Source organism: Chiloscyllium plagiosum, unplaced genomic scaffold (genome assembly GCF_037043375.1).
Source record: "Chiloscyllium plagiosum isolate Xiang-an unplaced genomic scaffold, Cpla_swu_hap1 HiC_scaffold_13, whole genome shotgun sequence".
NCBI classification, from domain to species: domain Eukaryota; kingdom Metazoa; phylum Chordata; class Chondrichthyes; order Orectolobiformes; family Hemiscylliidae; genus Chiloscyllium; species Chiloscyllium plagiosum.
The window spans coordinates 52296644-52321248 of NW_028270151.1; the positions used below are offsets into that span (position 1 = coordinate 52296644).

At 39.3% G+C, this 24605-nt stretch overlaps 1 protein-coding gene across 1 annotated transcript in view; it reads right to left on the reverse strand.

Moving 5' to 3' along the window:
* Positions 1-24605, reverse strand: part of plch1 (phospholipase C, eta 1) — a 153938-nt gene that overhangs the window by 85961 nt on the left and 43372 nt on the right. Inside the window, exon 5 of the mRNA XM_087993594.1 lies at positions 1351-1497. Within this exon, the coding sequence (XP_087849720.1) occupies positions 1351-1497 (147 nt within the window). The remainder of the gene's footprint in view (positions 1-1350; positions 1498-24605) is intronic.

The window sequence follows — 24605 nt, forward strand, 5'->3', positions numbered from 1 at the left end:
TTGTGAGGAGGATGCAAGGAGACGTTATGCGTAATTGGATAGGCTAAATGAATGGGAAAGAACATGGCAGATGGAACATACTGTGAATATGTATGAAGTTATCAACTTTGGTGGAAAAAGAGATGAAGAGTTTCTTAAATGGTGAGAGGTTGGCAAGGATTGATGACCAGAGGGGCCTGCGTACTCTTGGTGATAAATCACTAAAAGCTAGCACACAGGTGCAACAAGTTGTAAAGAAGTCAAAAGATCTGCTGGCTTTCATCACAAGGAGATTTGAGCACAGGAATAAACATGCCTTTCCTCAATTGCATGTAGCTTCCACACCTGGAGCATCGTGTGTAGTTTTGGTCTTTATCTAAGAAAGAATATAATTTCCATAGAAGGAGTGCAATGGATGTTCACCAAACTAATCCCCAAGACAATGAGATTGCTTTAAGAGGGGAGATTGAGGAGCATGAGCCTGTATTATGTAGGGTTTTAACTCCGAAGCCATCTTATTTAAATTTAGAAAATTCTTATAGTGCATGACAAGAGAATGTAGACAGGACGTTTCATCTGACTAGTGAGTTTAAAACCTGGCAAGATAGTGGAAAAGTAAGGGAAAAGCCATTTAATACTGGGGAACTTCTTCACTCAGACGGTTATGAATTTCTACCTCAGAGGGCTGTGGAAGCTCAATCATTGAGCATGTTAAAGGCATAAATTGATATTCTTTTCGATATAAAGAGGGAAATGAGATAACATGGGAAAATGAATGAACAGCCATGGTCTAAGTGAATAATGGAGCAGACTTGATGACTTGTACGACCTACTTGTGTTCCTATGCTCCATATATTAAAATTATATCCAATTTTTTAAAGCTCTTTTATATTTAAACATGGTTGTGGCTTTAAGATGGCTTCATTTGCTTTAAATGCTGGGAATGAGAATATTAGTCTGCTGTTGTAAGGAAGAAAAGCATTAGCTTCTAACAAGTAGCAATTTAATGTTAATGACCAACTAAACTTGGGCTTTATTCAGACAGTACAGAAGTTATGGTCTTTCACAATACATCACTTTTCCTTGCTTTGCATTCTGTCGGTTTTAAAGTTCTTTCAAGAAACGTACTAATCTTTTTTAACAATTAAAGATTATGTTTGTTACAGATTTTTGCAAAGTAAGTTATTTAATTATCTGAACTTTTATTTGGTTGCTTCATGAATTTTGGTGCAAGATTAGCAAATTGCTTGTCTATCGTAACAAACTAGAATCTGTTGCAAACGTTCTAAGTGCATAGCATTTAATTCTATATTTACTCAAGAGCCTTAATAAAAGTTTTGTAATTGAAAAGCAGAAGCAAAATATTCTTACTTTTTGCCTTTTCGTTTTTCCTTGATGGACGCCATCTAATGCAAGTCCTATGTTCATCCAGGTAGTAAAGGCGAACCAAGCCTTTGCTTCCACTTTTTAGCTTGACCATTTGAGTCCCTGACTGCATTACACTCATGCATCTTTCCACTGGAAAAGAAATCATAAAGATCAACCATAGCCAATTAATAAAAGTAAACAAAAGCAGGATTAATGCAAAAAGAATTCTTATTAACGTTCTAGGTTATCTCAGAAACTACACAAATGAATCCTTTCAGCATTAAGTAAATAATTCCAAAAACAAAAAAACTTCCAAGAGATTTTCTTTTGTGAAAGCAATTAAGATGGATGAAGAGCTGCATTAACTGTAGTTTGCATAAATTTCATAATGCTTACGAAACACCCAAAGTTGGATTTAATTCAGTCCCTTCAAACATGAATGAATAAAATAAATTACATCAACTTTGCACTGAAATGGAAAACTCGACATACCCTTTGATATGAAAATAAAAAAGTCAGAAGCAAAGATTTTATTCATTGTTGCATTGAAGAGAGACAGGCATACAATAAAGATCACTTTAATGTAAAGTTTGCATATTCCGGTGCACCCATAAAATCTCAGTACATTCCATATTGAAGATAAAGGAGCCAGAATACATATTGTACAATCACAAACAACTTACAATTTGCAATTAATTTTAGTTCATCAAAAGTAAAAATCAAATCTAATATTGATGTCTGATATGTTACATTTGAGAAATATCAAATTCCTGAATTCAAATTTCTGGAAAGAAATTTTTAAGTTGTACCTGCAATAATCAATTTTAATTACAGAAATACAAAAATATCCAAAGAGCCTAAATAGTTAAGTAAATATTAAAATCAATATTAGACACCTAATATTATATTTAAAAGTTATACAAAAACACTATCTTATTCTTTAATGTGCATTTGTAAGCAATCACGAAGAAGCTCTCAACAGTTGCAGTAGATATTTTAAATTTTTCAAAGCATTGAATAAATAGATAGATTTTATTCTTAGCATTCCTAATCTACACGCTTCCATTACTAAACAGCTAACAAAAGTTAATGAATACTTTTCAAGCTTATCGCTGTGCCCAATAGAGCAATAATACCAACCTATTTGTTCCAATCTGAATTCCTGTGGGGCAGCAACACTACAGCCCACACTTAACATGCCCGATGCCAAAAGGAAAGACATTCTAGCAGGGAGTCCAGATTTTGCCTAAAATCAATCCATGTTAGACATCCAATGCTTCTACTGCCATACAACAACTGATTTCCTTTATCAAATCAGATGCTGCACAGTCTCTGAACAGCATGACCCACTAATCCACTACAGAGACCTATTCTGGCATTAATCTAATCATGAAATCTTGTTTTGTAATATACAGTAGCCTAAAGCTCCAACATATAAACAGAAAGGTCTTACATGCTTGGAAATGTGTCTCTCTAATATATTGCTGTACATCATGGATTTATAAACATTGTTCACCATCATGAGCCCAAGAAAGCAAACCCCCAAAACCCTAACCAGTCAATCTTTTTGCATTTATGTTTGATCTACTGTTTTTTGTAGTTTGAATTTTAGGTGTTTAGAAAGAGCTTTTCTTAGTACAGATGCTTCTTTAGTTATAGAAACAAAAAAATACATGCTTCTATGTAAACTTTTTATGGTCACAGATTATTCCAAAATGCTTTGTAGTCAATGAAGTACTTTCTGAAGTGGGGCTACTGAGGCAGTGGAGAAAATATGATATTGGTTCAGAATATCAACATAATTTAGGAATGGTAGTTTGAAATACATACGAGTTAAAAGAATGATTGTGATCCAAGATTCCATTGCATTGTAGCCATCTGGCCTATTATGACATATTTTGAAATTAATAAAAATCACAGAAGCTGTTACATTACAGTAATAGAAAACAAAGAACTGTAGATGCTGGCTACCTAAAACCAAATAAGAAATTGATGATGAAACTCAGCTGGTTTTGCAGCATTTGTGGGAAAAAGCAGACTTAACATTTCAAGTCCAGTGACTCAGAACTGTAGAGTCATAGAGATGTACAGCATGGAAACAGATCCTTCAGTCCAACCTGTCCATGCCGACCAGATATCCCAACTCAATCTAGTCCCACCTGCCAGCACCCAGCCCATATCCCTCCAAACCCTTCCTATTCATATACCCATCTAAATGCTTCTTAGATGTTACAATTGTACCAGCCTCCACCATATCCTCTGGCAGCTCATTCCATACACGTACCACCCTCTGCGTGAAAACGTTGCCCCGTAGGTCTCTTTTATATCTTTCCCCTTTCATCCTAAACCTATGCCCTCTAGTTCTGGACTCCCCGACCCAAGGGAAAAGACTTTGTCGATTTATCCTATCCATGCCCTTCAATTTTGTAAACCTCTAGAAGGTCACCCCGCAGCCTCCGATGCTCCAGGGAAAACAGCCCCAGCCTGTTCAGCCTCTCCCTATCGCTCAAATCCTCCAACCCTGGCAACATCCTTGTAAACCTTTCCTGAACCCTTTCAAGTTTCACAAGATCTTTCCAATAGGAAGGAGACCAGAATTGCACACAATATTCCAACAGTGGCCTAACCAATGCCCTGTACTCAATACTCTGACCAATATGTACTTCAGTAAGGTGTTCGACAAGATTCCCCATGGGAGACTGATTAGCAAGGTTAGATCTCATGGAATACTGGGAGAACTAGCCATTTGGATATAGAATTGGTTCAAAGGTAGAAGACAGAGGGTGGTGGTGGAGGGTTGTTTTTCGGACTGGAGGCCTGTGACCAGTGGAGTGCCACAAGGATCGGTGCTGGGTCCTCTGTTGTCATTTACATAAATGATTTGGATGCGAGCATAAGAGGTACAGTTAGTAAGTTTGCAGATGACACCAAAATTGGAGGTGGAGTGGACAGTGAAGAGGGTTACCTCAGATTACATTAGGATCTGGACCAGATGGGCCAATGGGCTGAGAAATGGCAGATGCAGTTTAATTCAGATAAATGCGAGGTGCTGCATTTTGGGAAAGCAAATCTTAGCAGGACTTATACACTTGATGGTAAGGTCCTAAGGAGTGTTGCTGAACTGTAGATGAAGATTAGCTAAGTTTCTCCAGCAATTTCTGTTTCTGTTACATTACATGTCTTACAACAAATTCTGAGAATTCTCAAAGTCATTTTTTGTTGACATTTTTGAGGATTCTTTACCATGAAAGACTTCTTTAGGATACATCAAAGATTCCTCAGTATGTACTCAACAAGTGGAACACCATATGAGTCCCATATATGCAATTCCATATCACACACACCCGAATGCCAGCACATCAGAAGTTTGTATTTCTTCAAAAGCATTGGAAAATATCCCAGTGAATTTTACAGCATAATACAGAAAAATTAACACCAAGCCAACAAAAGTGATAATAAAAATGATGACTAAAAGTTTAAGTCAAAGAGGTACAGTCTTAAAAGAAGGTAGAAAATTTTAAGGAAGCAAATATACAGCTTAGATCAAGAAGTCTGAAGACACAGTAAAGTGACAGAATAGGAAGGACACAAGAGTTGTGTAGAAGGAATGTAAATTTCCTGGAGTGTGAGAGGCTGTAGAAAAATGGGGGAGTGAAGTTTTAGAGAGATTTAAACATAAGGATTGGTATTTTAAATGAGGAGTTGCTGGACCAGAAGGATATGTAGGTCAGTGACCACAGGGGTGACAGGGAATTGGGACTTGAGACGGTTTAGAATACAGAAAGCAAAGCTGTGGTTTAACTTCAGTTTATGGAGGATGAAACATTAAATGTTAACCAGCAGAAAGGCAACATCAGGACAGATAAAGGTTGCAGCCCATGTTCCCTCAAAGCTGTATAGTCACACAATTGCACAGAGAATTCATGCACACCACTTGGCTTGCAGACACATTAACTTCTGGTTAATTAGAGGAAATATAGGTTGCAGCAGCAGATTGCCTGAGGCACACGTGGCACTACAGAGGTGACAGTAGATAGTTTTGTAATAAAGGGAATGTAGGCTCTGAAGCTAGGCTCAGTATCCAATAAGATGCTGAGGTTGCATTCCATCAGCAATCAGGAATCCAAATTACTGATGCATCTTTTAACAGAATCCTGAAGAATTTTAACATTTAACAGAATCCTGAAGAATTTTATTTTTTGTGACTTAAGTCCCATACTAAATCAAATTTCAACTGCATTAGCCCATACTGTACTGCAAAAGGTATCAAATTCAGATCGAGAATGCATCCTATAATGTTATTCTCAATGGTATTTTGAGCGTTAAAAAGTTATCTGCCTTAAGCATGATTTTTTTACGTTTCTAAATCATTTATTCCACAGCTAGATTACCCTGGTAATATAAATACAGCTAAGAAGAAAACAAGCCAATTTCGTTTTTGAATAGAAAAATTAAATATTCTCCTGGTTTAACAAATTGTATTTCAAACTTAGAACAATGAGAGAAGACTTCTTCCAAGATGATGTGAAAAACTGTAAACATCATTTTACTATCCATAGGGTACAGAGAAATCTTTCTTCATTTGTCTAAAGTACAAATTATCATCTATCAGAGATTAACTTTAGCACTTAAACCCGACTATGATTGGAACAATATACAAGACAAATGATTATTTAGTATTATAGCAGCAATTAACCTAGGACATGAGATGATGAGAGAGAAATCTGGTAACACTGTAAACAGCTGAAACACTACATCAGTCTTTACTGTATTAAATATTTAAATTTTAAATGGTATTCTAGTTACTCAACTTGGCTTGATTATCAGGGAGCACAACATAAATTCACTTGTTTAGACACCTTAGACATCTTAGTGTGCATAGCTTCACTGTTAAAGGGAAAGTTGAAAATGTCAAATAGGAATAATCAACTCCTTCATTTTTTCAAACATCAAGGGTGGAATTGCAACTCCCTGGATTGACATGGGCATTGGCAAGAAGGTTGGGAAATAGAGCGAGAATGAAAATAACGCAAGAATGAAGGATAGAATGGGGCCCATAAAAAAAACAAAGAGGGTAAACCGCAAAGGGCATGGCAGAGGCACTAAATTAATACTTTGCTTCTGTCTTTACTAAATTAGAAGATGGTGACAATGGACCAGTTGAAAATGTGAGTGTTGAGAAATTATTCAGCGCAGTGATAGATAAAGAAGAGTAGCTAAAAACACTGGCAGAATTCCAGCTAGAGAAATTGCCAGGACAGGATGGGATGCATTCTAGATTGCTGAGAGCAGTAAGGGAGCAAAATGTGGAGCAGTTGACATAAATTTTCCAGGTCTTCCTGAACACAGAATTAATCTTAGGGTTCTGGAGGATTGCAAATGTGATGCTGTTCTTTAAAAAGAGACAAAGGATAACCCATGAAACTAGAGATCTTCAGCTTCACTGAGAGAGCTGATATACTTTAGAGAAAATAAGCTCATACTTGACAGTCAACATGGCTTTGTCAAGGGCAGGTCATGTTAGACAAGTTTAATTGCATTTTTTGACAAGGTGACATGGGCAGTGAATAAGGGTACTGCTGAAGGTATTGTATATTTGGATTTTCAGCAAGTACTTGACACAGTACCACAGGTTCATTAGCAATTTAGAAATGTTTGGGATTGGTGGGTCCTTGGCAGGATGAATTAGAAGTTAGCTAAAAGATAGGAAACAGAGGGTAGGTACAGATGGGCATTCCTCGGATGAGAGATGAATTGAAAGTGGTACTCCCCAAGCATTGGTGATGGACCTTGCTTTTTCTTATTTATATAAATGATTTGGAGATGGGTGGTGATTCTAAATCAATAAATGATTCAAAATCTCCCCAAACTCACAGATGATACTAAGCTAGAGAGAATAGTGAATTGTGACATTGAGTGATTTAAGAGAGACAATGACAAATTTGGTCAAATGGGCAGACAACTGGCAGATGAATTTCAATGCAGAGAAATGTGAAGTTATGCTTTTTGGTAGAAGAAACATGGAGAGAGAATACAGGCTCAATGCTAGTAATGAGGGAATACAAGGGAAGAGGGACCTCAGGGTTCAAGTGCATAATTCTCTGTAGATGTTGAAACATTTGCTAAGAAGGCTTACTGGATCCTTAGGTTTACAAATAGAGACATAGCATAAGAGGTACAGTTAGTAAGTTTGCAGATGACACCAAAATTGGATTTGTAGTGGACAGCAAAGAGGGTTACCTCAGATTACAACAGGATCTTGACCAGACGGGCCAATGAGCTGAGAAGTGGCAGATGGAGTTTAATTCAGATAAATGCGAGGTGCTGCATTTTGGGAAAGCAAATTGGTGGGCGGCACGGTGGCACAGTGGTTAGCACTGCTGCCTCACAGCGCCAGAGTCCCGGGTTCAATTCCCGCCTCAGGCGACCGACTGTGTGGAGTTTGCACATTCTCCCCGTGTCTGCATGGGTTTCCTCTGGGTGCTCCGGTTTCCTCCCACACTCCAAAAATGTGCAGGTCAGGTGAATTGGCCACGCTAAATTTCCTGTAGTGTTAGGTGCAGGGGTAAATGTAGGGGAATGGGTCTGGGTGGGTGCGCTTCGGCGGGTCGGTGTGGACTTGTTGGGCCGAAGGGCCTGTTTCCACACTGTAAGTAATCTAATCTAAAAAAAAAATCTTAGCCGGACTTATACACTTAATGGTAAAGTCTTAGGAAATGTTGCTGAACAAAGAGACCTCGGAGTGCAGGTCATAGCTCCTTGAAAGTGGAGTCACAGGTAGTTAGGATAGTGAAGAAGGGGTTTGGTATGTTTTTTTTTAATGGCCAGAGTATGAGTATAGGAGTTAGGAGGTCATGTTGTGACCGTACAGGACATTGGTTAGACCACTGTTGGAATATTGCATGCAATTCTGGTCTCCTTCTTATCGGAAAGGTCTTGTGAAACTTGAAAGGGTTCAGAAAAGATCTACAAGGATGTTGCCAAGGTTGGAGGATTTGAGCTATAGGGAGAGGCTGAACAGGCTGGGGCTGTTTTCTCTGGAGTGTCGGAGGCTGAGGGATGACCTTATAGAGGTTAACAAAATTATGAGGGGCATGGATACTGTAAATAGGCAAAGTCTTTTCCCTGGGGTCGGGGAAAGATATAAAAGAGACCTACGTGGGAACTTTTTCACGCAGAGGGTGGTATGTGTATGGAATGAGCTGCCAGAGGAAGTGGTGGAGGCTGGTACAATTGCAACATTTAAGAGGCATTTGGATTGGTATATGAATAGGAAGGGTTTGGAGGGATATGGGCCAGATGCTGGCAGGTGGGACTAGATTGGGTTGGGCTATCTGGTCGACGTGGCCGGGTTGGACCGAAGGGTCTGTTTTCATGCTGTACATCTCTATGACTCTATATAGTATAAAAGCAAGGAAATGATGCTGCACCTCTACAAATCATTGGTCAGACCACATTTGAAGTATTGTGTTCAGTTGTGGGCACCTTTTATTTCATTTAAATAAGGATATTAAAGCCATGGAGGGAGTGCAAACAAAATACCAGGAATGAAGGATTTTAGATACAAGGAAAGATTAGAGAAATTGCTGTTCTCCTTGGAGCAGAGAAGATTAAGAGGTGACCTGATTGAGGTGTTCAAATTTATGAATAATTTTGACAGGGTAAAGAAGGATATTCTGCTTCCACTGGTTAATATGTCAGTAACTAAGAGCACAATTTCAAGACTGTCCACAAGAGAGCTAGGAGTGAGATGAGGAGAATCTTCTTTATTCAGAGAGTTGTTAGGATTTGGAATACATTGCCTCAGAGTGGTGGAGGGGGATTCAAAAGAAAACTGAATTTGTATTTGAAATGATGAATTTAGAAGGCTACAGTGATAGGGCTGGAGAATGGAACTAGCTGGGTCGCTGTTTCCAAACAATGTAGGTAGCCCAACAATGCCATCAGGGAGGGGAATTCTAGGATTTTAAGTCAGAAGAGTTGACAGCAAAGAAATGGAGATATATTTCCAAGTCAGGATGGCAAGTGGTTTGGAGGAGAACTTGCAGATTGTGATGTTCTCATTAATTGACTGATGATGTCCTTCTAGATGGCAGTATTCATGGGTTTGAAAGGTGCTAAGATTCTTTGGCAAATTCCTGCAGTGAATTGTGTCAATCTTACACACTGCTGCTACTGTCGTGTACAGCATGGATGTTTGTGGATCCAGGGCCAATTGAGTGGGCTGCTTTGTCCAGGATGGTGACAAGTTTCATGATTGTTGTTGGAGCTGTACTCATCCAAACAAGTGGGGGTATTCCATCACAGTCCTGACTTGTGTCTTGTAGATGGTGGCATGTTTGGAGAATCAAGAGGTAAGTTACTTGTTGCAGTATTCCTAGCCTCTGAAATGATCTTGCAACCACTGTATTTATATAGAAACTCCAGTTCAGTTTCTTGTCAATGTTAAGCCTCACAATTTTGATAGTGAGAGATTCAGTAATGATAGTGCCATTGAATGTCATGGGGAAACTGTTAGATTTTTTGTGACTGGAAATGGTAACCATCTGATATTTGTTACTTGCGAATGTCACTTGCCACTTTTCAGCCTGGATATTATCCAGGTCTTGTTACATTTGGACACAGGCTGTTTCAGTATCTGCGGAGTCTTATGTAGTGCAAAGCATTGTGCAATCATCATCAAACATCTCCACTTCTGATCTTATTATAGAGCGAACATCATTGATAAAGCAGTTGAAGATGATAGGCCTAGGACAGTATCCTGAGGAACCTCTGCATGGATGACCTGAAGCAGAGATGACTGACCTTCACCAATCACAACCATTTTCCTATTTGCTAGATATGACTCCAACTAACAGACAGTTTGCCCTGATACCACTTTACTCCAGTTTTGCTGAGGTTCCTTGATGCAACAGACAGTCAGCTCGAGAATTCAGCTCTTTTGTCTGTGCTCGAACCAGACTTAATAAGGTCAGGAGCTCAAGTGCCCTGGCTGAATCCAAACTGGGTGTCACTGAGCAGGTTATTGCTGAGCAGGTGCTGCTTGTTCTTGACACCTTCCATCACTTTACCGATGATCAAGAGTAGAGTGTTGGGACGGTAATTGGCTGGGTTGCATTGTCATACTTTTAATGTACAGCACATAACATACCTGGGCAATTTTCCACATGGTACTGGTCATAACAGTGGACTGCTCCATCTTTCACTCCAGTTTACGAACCTCTGACAAATCCGCCGGTTGCTCCTGCCCTTGTCTGCGCATTTTCACAAAGCAATTATGAGCCAAGACAATGAAATCATCCGGGGCTGAGCAGGTGCCTGGTCTCTGGCAGTGCTCGGAGTGTCAGAAATGTGGGCCATTTCTTCCCAGACCAGGTGGAGAGGGACTGAGTATGACAGTGGTGATGATGTACAAGCAAGAGAGGTGGTGAGGTATTCCAAGTGAGTGAGTTAGAAGCGTAGTTTGGAAGGACAAGGTGGATGAGAGCTGTTGAGTGGACAGTGATAGTTGCAGTCCGTGTGCCTTGGTGAAAGGCATGTGCAGTGCACATTTAGATTAAGTAGTGTAACTGTGAGTGTGCGAGAGAGAAGATGATGACACATAACCTTACAGAGTGCAAAAGATCATTCACCATTTCTTTATACTGCTGTTAGTTAAGTGTTACCTGCAACACAGCAGTAACTCAGGCTGCTATCCTAATCCCAAATGGCTATATCTGGTGGTGTGGTTTCCTTTGGCAATCTTTAGATAAAGCACTGCCCCCTTCTTCCCCAATCTATCCACCAGCACCTCCCAGTCCACGTCAGCAAAGTGGAGTGCCAGCTTCCCTTTCTGCACCATGTCCTTCATGACGACAGTCAGTTATCACATTGAGAAGGCCAGTTTTTGACTTGCAGCATCTGAAATGGTGTCCAGCTGGGATTTCAGAATGCCACCATTGGCATGTATACCAAAAGGTCCCAGCAAGTCAGCATTCTGCCTCTCCTGCTGCACAATTTAATGAAATGGGCTCCACAGAGATCAAATCCATAATTGATGATATAAAGAACAGAATTACTGCTAGCCATGGTGGACCAGGCACCGCGAATCTCACTTGACAAAACACGTTCACCCAAAATGAGAAAATTCAGCCCCAGTTATATTACAATCAATTAATGGATGAAGATGGAAACTGGCACTCTAGCTCAACAAGTATCCTTTAATGATTCCTAGAAGCTGCAGATCACATTTTTATGTTTAGTTTAGACAGGAGACATAAATTAAATTACCAGCCTATGGTTTTGTTTCCAAAACATTTCAGTATTACACATGTACTTCAAATGGAAGAGATTAGATTGTTATAGGATTCCCTACTTACTATCTAATTTCTATCAGAAACTACTAAAGAATGCACAAAATGATAACTACATCAATAGTGCATAATTAAATACATTAATTATAAATACATGCACAACAAGTCCACAATACATACTACACACAAAAGACAAGCAAGTTTCATTGTACTCTTTGGACTGCAGGAAAGTATTTCAATAAACTGGGATACATTTAATGCCCCTATCTCAAGATCACAAAATATATTATTGATTAAACCTGACAAACATGCATCGGGCTACAACACTAGTCACTCAGATGTCACATCAAATTCACTTTACAAATACTTCACACTAAAGCTGCAAACAAGGTTCTATTTTCCCACATAGTATGCACATTTTCTCATAAAAGCCCATGTTCAGCTGCATATTTTATAGTATGTTTTTGCCCTAAAAATATTTCTATCAAAAATATGGCCTGTGGAGTTATTTTCATCCTGCAATTCACTAGCATTTGAATAGTAGCAATCAACCAAATTTGTCGACTCTCAGAGGTACAGCATTGTAAACCCTTTTCACTGTACAGCTTGCAGATAATATATTGACAGCTGTTAAATAGAACTCTAGTCAAATAAAACCCTAATTCAGCAGACAGTCCACCTATAGAAAGATATTATTTGGTGACTAGAACTAGGTTTGTTGCAGCAAAATTACTCTCTCATATATAAAATCATTCCATAATTGTTACCAATATATTAAGTACCATTTAACAGAAAGTTCTTTGTCAAAAAAGTACAAAATATAACCTAATCCATAAAAATTAAACGAAACACAATTTGAAAAGTAAAGCCCTATGCAAATATTGCCAGGGAATGACAATTCTAACTGAGGTTTTATTTTGTGATATACTTACACTTTATGAATTAAACACACTTTAGTATAATACAATTAATTTTTTTAAAAGCTGCATTATTTAAAAAAAACACACTAAATAATTTCAATTATCAGAACAGGATTACTGTCATTTCTTTAAATAATTACCTAGTCTCCTCTCATTCAAAATTAAAAGCCTATCAAACATTACATATTACAAAAGTATAAATTAACCAAAATTACATGGAAGTCAAACATACCCTGTAATATTTAACGATTTGCATTGTAATAAAAATCACAAAAATGTGAAAACAAATCATTTAAATAAATAAAAGATTGAATTTTGGGAGGGAATTTAATTAACAGAATTGACGTACTTACCTCTAGAAATAACACATTTATCGGTAATTTAACATTTTGTGAAAACAGCTCAATTGTTGAAGGTATCTGAATACTGACCACTCACAATCAAATCAAATTTTATATTAAACACGTTAAGGGGATGCTTTTGAAATATTTTGATTTTACAATCTTAAGTGATTTACTATTTAGCATCCTCACTGGTAGTCCTTTATGAATGTAATTAGGTCAGTTTACAAAATTATCCCCACGTGTTGTGGAACCAGCACTTACCTTTATTAGGACTGAGATTCTTGTAAAAATCCAGGTCTGCCATGAGTAATAGATTTCTTACACGTAACTGGATTAGTCATTAGATTTCCTTAATAATTTCATTACAGCCTCCCGATCACAAATCTCAGTGCTCTAAGTTTTATTAATAGACTTCATGCTGTGTATCATTCCGTGCAAAGACTCTAATAAGAGGTTAGAGTCACGATTATGCCATTCACAGAAGAATTTGGAGTGCTGAAATACTCAATGTAAATTCCACAGGATTGTACTTGAAGACAACTTCCCAATAAGCAAAAACCTCAAAACAAAAAAAAAGGAAAACAATATCATCGGTCAGTGGCTGTTTCCAGTTGCTGCTTCTGGAAGGATGCAGTGGGTGTGACTACAGAGAGAAACATCTATATATGCTGGATGTCAAAATGGGGTCCCAATGATCCACAATGCAAATGCAGTGCAGGATACTGTAGGTAGATGCTTGGGTGAACAGTTTGATTAAAATTTTGTTATCATTAATTTTGCAATTTAAAGTGAACTCAAAAGGACATTATGCAAATAATATCACATGCAGATGTGCAGTTCCATTAACCTTTGAATTTGGTAAACAAATACCTACTATAACTTCAATAATATTAACAATATAATAATAATAAGTGCGTTCTTCACATCTCATTTTATCCAATATGTAGTCTGGATCCTAAAAAGGTCTTAAACGTTGAAGGGGATACATTTCCTACAAAAAAGATCAATCAAACAAGCTATCAAATCTGAAATTAGTACTTATATGATGGAATATATTTCCAGCTTTTCTTTAAGTAAATCTTAATTTATTAAATCATTCCTGGTATCCTTTCACATTATTCGAATAAATTGCCAAAGGTGCAAATATCTGACAGTGCCATTGTCATCAGTTGATCGAAAGAAGCTGATCTGGCACAACTTAGAAAGCCAAATTAGAACTAAAAATGTTAACTTTATGGAATAATGGAATTGAGCAGTATGGAATTTTAAAGACATAAAATAACAGAAAATGGGTGGAGACTTGGGTGCAATTAAATTTAAAGTGTCCATCAGCTGAAGCCCAATTAATTTCCTGTGTTACTGGGATCACATAAAAATAAACGACCAGAGATGGAATAAAATGTTCTTATCTTGTACAGAATCCTAATATCTATTACATGTATAAAATTGTACATTTTCTATTTTCTCACTCAGGCAGGTATCAGAAATAACATCAATGTTCAGCAGGCTAGGGTTTCAACATACTGATCTGATGCTTCACATTTGTCTGTTGATCTTAATTTAAAATGACACTAACAATTTGATATCAATGATGTGACCATGTCACAATTTAACCATTCATATATGGTAGTATGTAAATTAAAAGGGAGCATAAGTCCTTAATGACAAAGAACATATTTGAGTTTATCAAACTTAACCAGTCACCACCCTAGAAATCCACTCACTGCATTCAAAAATTAGAGAGCAGTTTTGAACATTATTGAAAAGGGAGATATGTTAATAAAGTTTTTATCTCAAGAAAATGGTAAAAGCAATGAAAAATTATCTGTCCTGGAAATTTTTGATGTCTTTCACTATCATTTGCTTCCATAGCTTTCATTCACTCTAAAAGACAATGTTTCAGGCATTGATGTCAATAGCACTCTCAAAGAGAGTGGGATCTTACAGGGGTCAGAGTGATATGGGCTCTGGTGAGACTTGTGACAGGATTGGACAAGAAGTCTGGCGAGGCCAACCTCGACATCAGGAACATGGCGGCACAGTGGTTAGCACTGCTGCCTCACAGCGCCAGAGACCCGGGTTCAATTCCCGCCTCAGACGACTGACTGTGTGGAGTTTGCACATTCTCCCCGTGTCTGCGTGGGTTTCCTCCGGGTGCTCCAGTTTCCTCCCACAGTCCAAAGATGTGCAGGTCAGGTGAATTGGCCATGCTAAATTGTCCGTAGTGTTAGGTAAGGGGTAAATGTAGGGGTACAGGTGGTTTGCGCTTCGGCGGGTTGGTGTGGACTTGTTGGGCCGAAGGGCCTGTTTCCACACTGTAAAGTAATCTAATCTAATGAAACATTCCTCTGCTTTTGTTGAATGGTGAGGCAAGTTTCTCGCTGGGCAGTGGCGATTGGCTAATTAAGGCAGATTACAGCTCTTAAACATCATACTCATAATGTAACTCTCCTGATCAATATTCCATAAGACAATAAGATATAGGAGCAGAATCAGGCCACTCAGCCTATCAAATCTTATCATGTCTGATATGTTTCTCAATGCCATTTTCCTGCCTTCTCCCCTAACCTTTGATCCTCTTGTTCAGCTTCCTTTCTTACCAAATGCACCAAACTAGCTTGGCATCAAAAAGTTTGGACATGGAAATCAGAGCATGTATCTGACAATTTCAGCTCACTGCAAGGAGCCTCCATTTGCTCAGCACCAAACACCATGTCGGGGCACAGTCCGTGAATGACATGCACCCACAGTCCACAGAAAATGGTATTTGACATTTTCCAATCCTCCATGACCATCACGGCCCCTCTCCAATACTCACTGGAGAGTATTCGAAAGTACAAATTTATGAACTGCCCATTTGTAAGGCCACTCAGGAAGTACAGACTTGTATTGTAGAGCACACTGACAACTAGAATTAGAAGGTTGCGGTGCATCACTTCACATGTAGGGACAGGCACCCAGCTTAAGGACTGGACCATGTTCCATCTCAGGGAATTTCACTTGCTTTTAATACTTGCTCACTTCACACTTTCCTGCAAGCTAGCAGCATCCCTGCCTTGCCTTACCTGTTAGTGTGTTCAGCCAGAGCTAAATATTTTCACTACTGCTATATTGATGTGATCTTTTGCACAGATACAGAGATATTGCTTGACATTCATTATGTATCCGGGAAGTGGGGAGGTGTCCTGCTGTACAATACATTGAGACATCAGTCTAACACCTATTGCATGAGCAAGTTGCCCACCATTCAACCAAATGGCCATGTTAGAAAGTGAGTGGGGGCCAGTCATCAGTTCAATCAAAGGAGGGAAGCAGTTGTCAACTGACGCTGCCGGTAGAATCAGTCAGTGGTATAGTCCATACACGGTCGAGGGGATTGGCCATGATCAGTCTTTAGCTTGAAACACTCACCACCAGGGGATCTGCCCAAATGCAGTCCAGGTAGTGGGTAACAGTCAGTCGTGTGGGGCCAGCAGCATCAAAGGGGAAGCTCATAACATCAGTTGAGGAGTTTCAAAGACGGTGGATGGGGTCTGACCTGTGATGTCCAGGGCATGCTTATCAAAGTCGGTCACAGAGCTGGGTTGAATGCAGTCATGAGGTCAGTCCATTCTAGGAGAAAGTGAGGATTGCAGATGCTGGAGATCAGAGCTGAAAAATGTGTTGCTGGAAAAGCGCAGCAGGTCAGGCAGCATCCAAGGAGCAGGAGAATCGACGTTTCGGGCATAAGCTCTTCTTCAGGAATCAGGTCAGTCCATTGACTGCTAAGGATGGTGCGGAGGGGGTGCTGTAGGGAAACTGGGAAGATCATTCCCAAAAGAGATTAGAGATTTAAATCTTGGGGGATAAAAGTAGAGGCATTTGTGGAGGTGGAAATAGTGATACTGATAGAAATTGTTCAGGTAGTGAGTGGAAGGGGGTTGCCAAACAAAGAGAAAGGACTTGGTAGCCATAAGGGAGGATTATTAGCTATGGCCTCTATAGGAAGAGCATAAAGGAGCATTGTGGGCATCATTAAGGTATAATGTTGGGGTTCAGAGAGGTGAAGCTCCATATGGGGATGAATGGGTGGAAATGTGCTGTCTGGGTGTAGATAGGTGTAAGTGGACATGAAGGATCAGGGAGATACCGAGGGGCATTCCTGTCTTCACTTTCTCTCGTTGCGAAATACAACTGAAAGGTGGCCAGAATGGGCATGGTCAATGTCAGATGATACATAGGATCCATATTTGCTTACATTAGGAAATCGAAAGTACAAATTTATGAACTGCCCATTTGTAAACCCAGTTCCATTTCATTTGCAAACATTTCTTTGCAGCAATGCAATGCATCTGGACTCGACGTGCTGGTGCATCAAATACTAGTCAAAGGTGGATTGGTACTAACTAAACTAATATTATCAGAGTGATGCAGCAGCTCGTGACAATAAAAATAAGGATAGCTCTTGTATGAAAGTTAAGGTACTTAATTGAAGCAAGGCAAAGTTTGCTGTTATGAGACAGGAACTTGTAAAACTTGACTGGAGTAGACAGTTCACAGATAAAGGGACAACTGGCATGTGGGAGGCTTTCAAAAGTGAGATAATAAGAGTTCAGAGGCATTATTTTCATTTTAGTGGTGAAGGGCAAGGCTGGTAAGAGTAGGAAACAATGGATGAATAAAGATATTGAGACTCTGGGCAAGAATAAGGAGGAGTCATATGTTCGGTATTAACAACTGACATCAAATTAATCTCTTGAAGAGTACAAAGGGTGTAGGGACATTCTTAAAAGGGAAATCAGGAGTTCAAAAAGGGGATATGAGATGGCAGATAAGGTTAAGCATACTCCAAAGAGATTCCACAAGTACATTAAGAGCATAAGAGCAACTAGGGAGAGAAAAGGGCTCCTAAAAAATCAACAAGGTCGTCTATGCGTGGAACCACAAGAGATGGGAGCGATACTAAACAAATACTTTGCATCAATTTTTACTGTGGAGAAAGAAATGGAGGCTAGGGAACTCGGGGAGAAATAAATATTGATGTCTTTAAAACAGTCCACATTACAGAAGAGGAAGTGCACAAGGTCTTAGAAAATATACAGTTCATTCTGCTCTAACACGACAGTTGTGTTCCTCTGCAACCTCGCACTACAGAAAATCACGCTATGGAATCATCCTCAAACTTACTAACCATGTCTCCTATGTTCTCAGAAAATCATGCTGTAGCAGATCGCTATAGAAAATCATGCTGTAGCAGATCGCTCGTAGAAAATTGATATACCCGTTCAGTAGAAAATTCACGTTATCCAAACAACATCCACAATTCGGCAATTGGGTCATAGGCAATTCACACTGTCAAAACGTGTGTTAAAGCAGAACGACCTGTAAAACTGGATAAGTCTCCGGCACCCGATCATGTGCATCCCAGGATGTTGTGGGAAATTAGGAAAGAAATTGTGGAGCCCCCAGCAGAGATATTTGTATCATATACAGCCATGGGTGAGGTGCCAGAAGACTAGAGGGTGGCTAACGTTGTTCCTTTATTTAAGAAAGGCTGTAAGGAGAAACCTCGGAACTATAGACCTGTGAGGCTGACATCAGTAGTAGGTAAGTTATTGGAGGGGATTCTGAAATAGGATTTACATGCATTTGGAGCGGCAAGGACTGTTTAGGGATAGTCAACATGGCATTGTGCATGGGAAAACATCTCACAAACTTGGCTGAGTTTTTTGAGGACATAACCAAAAAGTTTGCTGAGGACGGAGTGGTAGACATCGTCTCCATGGACTTTCACAGAGCTTTTGACAAGGCTTCACATGGTTGACTAATTAGTAAAGTTAGTCACATGGATTCAGGGAGAGCTTCCCAACTGGATACAAAATTGGTTTAACGCTAGCAGACAGAGGGTGGTGGTAGAGGGCTATTTTTCAGACTGGAGGCCTGTGACCTGGATGTTCTGCAGGGATCAGTACTGCGTCAACATTTGTTTGTCACTTATATAAATAATTTGGATGAGAACATAGGAGACATGGTTAGTAAGTTTGAGGATGATGCCAAAATTGGTGGTATAGTCAACAGTGAAGGTTATCTAGGATTACAAAAGAATCTTGATCAATTGGGCCAACAGGCTGAGTAGCAGATGGAGTTTACTTTGGATAAATGCAAAGTATTGAATTTTCGTAAAACAAACAAGGGCAGGACTTATACGTTAGTGGTCGGGTCCTGGGTGGTGTTGTAGAACAGAGAAACCTCAGGGTTCAGGTATATAATTCTTTTAAAGTTGCATTACAGGTAGAGAGGTGGTTAAAGCAGAGTTTAGCACCTTGCCTTCATTGCTCAGACCATTGAGTATAGGAGTTGGGACATCATGTTGAGGTAGTACAGGACACTGGTGAGCCACTTTTGGAATCATGTTTACAGTTCTGGTTGCCATGCTATAGGAAGGATATTGTGAAATTGGAGGGGATTCAGAAAGTATTTACCAGGATGTTGCCAGGACTGGAAGGTTTGAGTTATAAGGAGAGGCTGGATAGGCTGGGACTTTCTTCACTGGAATGTAGGAGATTGAGAGGTGAGGTGACTTTACAGAGGTTTAGAAGATCATGAGGGGCACAGGTAAGTTGAATAGCAAATGTCTTTTCTGTAGGGTGGGTGAGTTCGAAACAAGGTGGCATATTTTTAAGGATAAAGGAGAAAAATTTAAAAGGGACCTGATGGACAATATTTTCAACACAGAGGGGCTTGGGGATTGGGAGCAAAATCCAAGGAGAAGGATGAGGTCATCGAGCTGGGGGAAGTACTCCTTGATTATGACAGAGCTCAGCAGCATCAGGCACTGCAAAGCAAACAGAACCTGATTGACAACCAGTTCCAGTTGATGCTAGCATTGTGCAGAAAATCATCATGGACTGTCAATGTCATGATGCCAACATTTGGTTGCATTGTGGAGCAAAGTGCAGCCTGTATTGGTTTTTTTCTGTGTTACCTTTATTGCCTATTAATAAAAGTTCATGTTTGGATTGTTCAACTGCTTTCCTGAATGTGATAATACCCTCCTGGACAATGTCAAGATGCAGATGTCCAGTGGGCACTGATGAAAGAGTTGCACTGACTTAGAGAAAATATTTAAATGAGCTATAGCCAAGAACAGGTGAAACTTTTTGCCTTGTGATTGAATAGTGACTAGAGTGAGGGAATGGAGTTGTACATGCAAGGGAGTGTCAGCCATGCCCTGCTACGTGCTAGGTTCAACATGGCTTCGTAGCTGCTGCATCATTATGTTGCCAGTGAGAGGCAAAGATGAACTGTCAATGCTGCTCTGAGTGCACGATGGCCTTTCAAAGATAGTGTGGATGCAAGGGATGCCAGTCTCCAGTAAATGCAGAGTTGTTCAGGAAATGATTCATGATAAAATGAGGCTACAATTAGTCTAGACAGATGCCATGGGGTGGGTAGGCATTAATGAGACATGTTTGGCATGATACGGACAGAAATCTCACTGGACCTTGTGACACGAATCCCTCCAAAAGACCCAACACAGTTTCCACTTAGCCAAAAAGGTGTAAGATTCAACTTATAATCTTTTAGCTATCAGTTGATATCAATTGCACAAAATCTATAAATTGATATCAACTGACATCATTATCACTAATTGACACTGAGTGCAATATAACAACATTTTAGATCAGCCGAATTTTGATTTCCTGCATTTTGTTTAGCTGACCAAAACAAGGGATAATTTGAGTATGTCCTTGCCATGAGAGAATTTCATTAATTCCCACTGTAGCTTCAAATTTTATGATGAGTCAATCTTGGACTAACTATAGTAATAAAGTTAGAAAATATTGTAACATAAGAGCATGGGATAATTAAAATAGCTGATTCATTCATGTCTAGTATACAAGTAAAACTTCAGTGCCAAACCCACTCAGAAATTTTATAAGAATTGTATATTAAGTGATACAATGTAAAAGCACACATGATATATAAACAAATATTACATTGCATGCAAATTAGACAAATTTAATCAATATTGAGGTGCAACAGGAAGACTGAACAGGTGATTTGATGAAGCTAGCTGTATTGATCCATTTTTAATCACCTTCAACATGATTGGGCGATAAATAGAAATTCAAGATCCAGTAAGTTGTCCCTGGCCACTTCAACAGTGATGTGCAAAGAAACATAATTTATGAAGTTAATGAAACTCTTGCTAGCTGGAAAAAATTGTGTTACACTAAATAACCCCTACTGAAGTGAAGTCCCTCATATTATAGAGTCCAACTTTCATATGTTGTTTAATGACAAACTCTTCACCACAGCAATATGTACACATTCATTTACAGTCATGGACATTGAAATGTGGACAGCAGGTGTAGTTCAGAAATAATTCCACACAAGTAAAATTGTCAGCTTCCAAAAACAACAGATAATTCCTACTTTTGATATTGGAAACTGAAGGCTATGTACAAGCAAGTCATGGATCTTGGCAACAGAAAAAGAGAGCAGGGCTTTTTTGGCACCAATTCTACATTTTCCAAAGCAAATAAAAGCTCCTTCCCAATTACTAATGTAATTTTCTCTATTGCATTGTTATTTCTGCAATGGCAGTATCACTTGATGATTGACACCTTGATTATGTGTGATTGCAGAAGCATACAACATTGAAATCAGGTGGAAATCTCATGCCAAGTTCAAGAATTCTACGTATAGAAGTGATAGCATTTGCTATCCATATCAAAGGCTTGTTAGCACTGTGGACATATCTCAGCAATGCTCCATCAAGATCCTTGAATGGAGAACAGTGGTGGAGCCAGTAATCCCAACACAACATCACTTAAATGCAGTAACTGATGCGCTTTAACCCTCATATGTACAAAGGTCCAAAGGTGGTACAGTATTGAGTTAATAGCAATTAGTTAACAGTGCAGAAGCTCAGCATTTTCTATCCTCTCTTTGCTTACTTTATAAACAGCTTCTGCAAGGAGATGGATAGTGACTGTACAAAGCATCAATTAGAGTGCCTCACAGCACAGGACCAGAACAGTTTAAAAACTACGCCCTGTATTTCAGTATTCCTATGCTGTTTGATAGACCTTGGAAGGAGAGAGTTATGGTTTGGTAGCTTTATACTGATTTGCCTCTAATCAACTGTATCGACAGAATAATTGAACACTGGATGAATCCAGCCAATGTTTTGGCTCAAACCAGAGACTCAGGAGCTGCCTGACAACTCCTAGACACCATGCATGTAATCAGCTGCAGTTCCTTGAATCAAAGTTTAGTTCTTCCAGATAGGAAAATGAAAAAAAAAACTTTATTTTCTGCACTGGCTTTCCATTTGTCTCTGCTTCCATCACATTATAAAGGTCTCTATGTCATTCTGAAAGACCATCAAGTTTCTCAGGGTCACATGCAATTGCCCTGCTATGATTTACACTAGCTTCTACAACTTGTCCCACTTGTTTGCATTTAGGATAATCAAACTCCCCATTGAAATATGTCATGTTCATGATTAAGCTGTGGAGGCATACCACAGTTTCCAAATAAGGGAAATGCCTCTAAGTTGATTTCTCGTCTGTAATGATCACAAGTCATATAAGAATCAAGAGTGTGCAACTTTCCAAGTGTCCCTTGCAATTGCTTCAGGAAAGGATTCTTGCACGGTTTGCTTTTGTGAAACCGGAGGCTGCCAAGGATGACATTGTCAGGGTTCATTCTCTGAGCACCACAGAGTTCATTGTTAGTGATACAAATAATCCACAAGCTCCCTTTCCATCATACTGGAAAAAAAAATCTGATTATGATTGGATAAGAACAGCCTTGCTGTAAATGTCACTGGTAAAGAGTTCCTAGCAATAAATCCTAATGAAAATTAAGTCTCCTGAATAGGCTCCTCAGCTATTATTCAATTTGTACTTCAACAAAGAATAGATGTTATTCAGAAAACTATGGTTGAGGCATTACTAATACCACTGCTGTCACCTATGTACAGAACAGTGACCACAGAACTTGTGAAACTTGAGTAGACATTTCAGTTCAGCAATATAGTTCCAAACTGGGTAAAAAAATGTATTGAGACAGCTTGCGGAAGGAAAGTGTGATTCAACGAAATATAGCAAATCACCCAGACATGTCCCTAAGTGCAAAGGTTAATGTCAGTAATGCACTTTCTGAGACTGTAACAGGGGATATCTGCAGAGAGAAGTGATTATTTTCAGCAACTGTGCAATGAGAAAACCTTGTATCTGCAAATCCAGTTTCTCTTCTAACAAAGCAGGGATTAGATTTGTATTCCATTAAACACATTTTAAGGGTTGACTAGTGTAAAATAAATGGCTGAGCTTAAGCATGTTAGCACTGCAGCCTCACAGCGCCAGGGACCCAGGTTCGATTCCCACTTCGGGCGACTGTCTGTGTGGAGTTTGCACATTCTCCACGTGTCTGCGTGGGTTTCCTCTGGGTGCTCCGGTTTCCTGCCACAATCCAAAAACATGCGCAGGTTAGGTGAATTGGCCATGCTAAATTGCCCAGAGTGTTAGGTGCTTTAGTAAATGTAGGGGAATGGGTCTGGGTGGGTTACTTCTTGGAGGGTCGGTGCGGACTTGTTGGGCAGAAGGGCCAGTTTCTATACTGGAGGGAATCTAATTTAATCTAAAATATTGAAGAGGAATTGTTCAGGTCATCAAACCAAACAAGAAGATATTTTGACTTGAAAGAATGGCAGCAAGCCAATTCACCTTATACTGAGTGTGTGGGCTTCACTATTTTAATGTACATATTTTAATGAGACAGCCATGCAGTGCCAGCCAGGAGACGAGTACAACCATGGAGTTCTACCGTAGAAAGTCAAAGGACAATGCTAGTGAGTTGAGCCAAGAGCTTGCAAGTGAGCAGAGAGGAACCAATGTGGGGAGAATAGAAGCAGGAAGGTAACTATGGAGAAGCTGGATTGTTCTGACTTTCTTTTCTTTCCTCAGCAGGGACTAAAAAGACTCTCCAATCATATGTTGTCATCTCTGGATATTAGTGATCTCACTGTCTCTTGTGTATGTGCAACCCCAAACCAGAATCAGCCATGAAGACCCAAAGGTCTGATTGGTGCTTTGGCTACATAAAAATCTCACCAGCACTAAGTCATTGTCTGCTGTCTCCACTGAAGATGACCCTAGGGAAGTATGACATGCTGGGCAAAGTGGAAGGATGAAGAAAGTCCATGGATCTACTCTTGAAGATAAGTGATGGAATTTATTTTTCTTCATAACCCCAAATGTTGAAAAGCACACTGATGTCAGCTTGGCCTTGCTGCCAATGGGTATAGATCCAACATACTCAACCTCTCCTCAGGATCAAACTAGTGAACCTTCTGAAAACTGCTTCCAATATCTTTCTTAAGTAAAGGACAACACTTTTCACTGTACTCTAGTTGTGATCTATTAGTTTGTTTCAAATACATGATTTACGTTCTCAAGTGTACAGAAATAGCATTGGCAAAGATTACTTCAATACTGGCTCAGAAAAAAAGTGGTACTGCATGAAACTAGTTTTTAGTGAGTAAAACTTTGCTCACCCCATATATCCTGACTGTCACACAGCAAAGTGTAATTTCTTGGTTCGAGTTCACTGGTGATATTATGACAAAGATCCGGTCTCTCTGACAGTCAAAAAAGCAAAGGCCAACAGCAATGGGAAGGTGGATCGGGCAGCAAAAAAACAACAACATG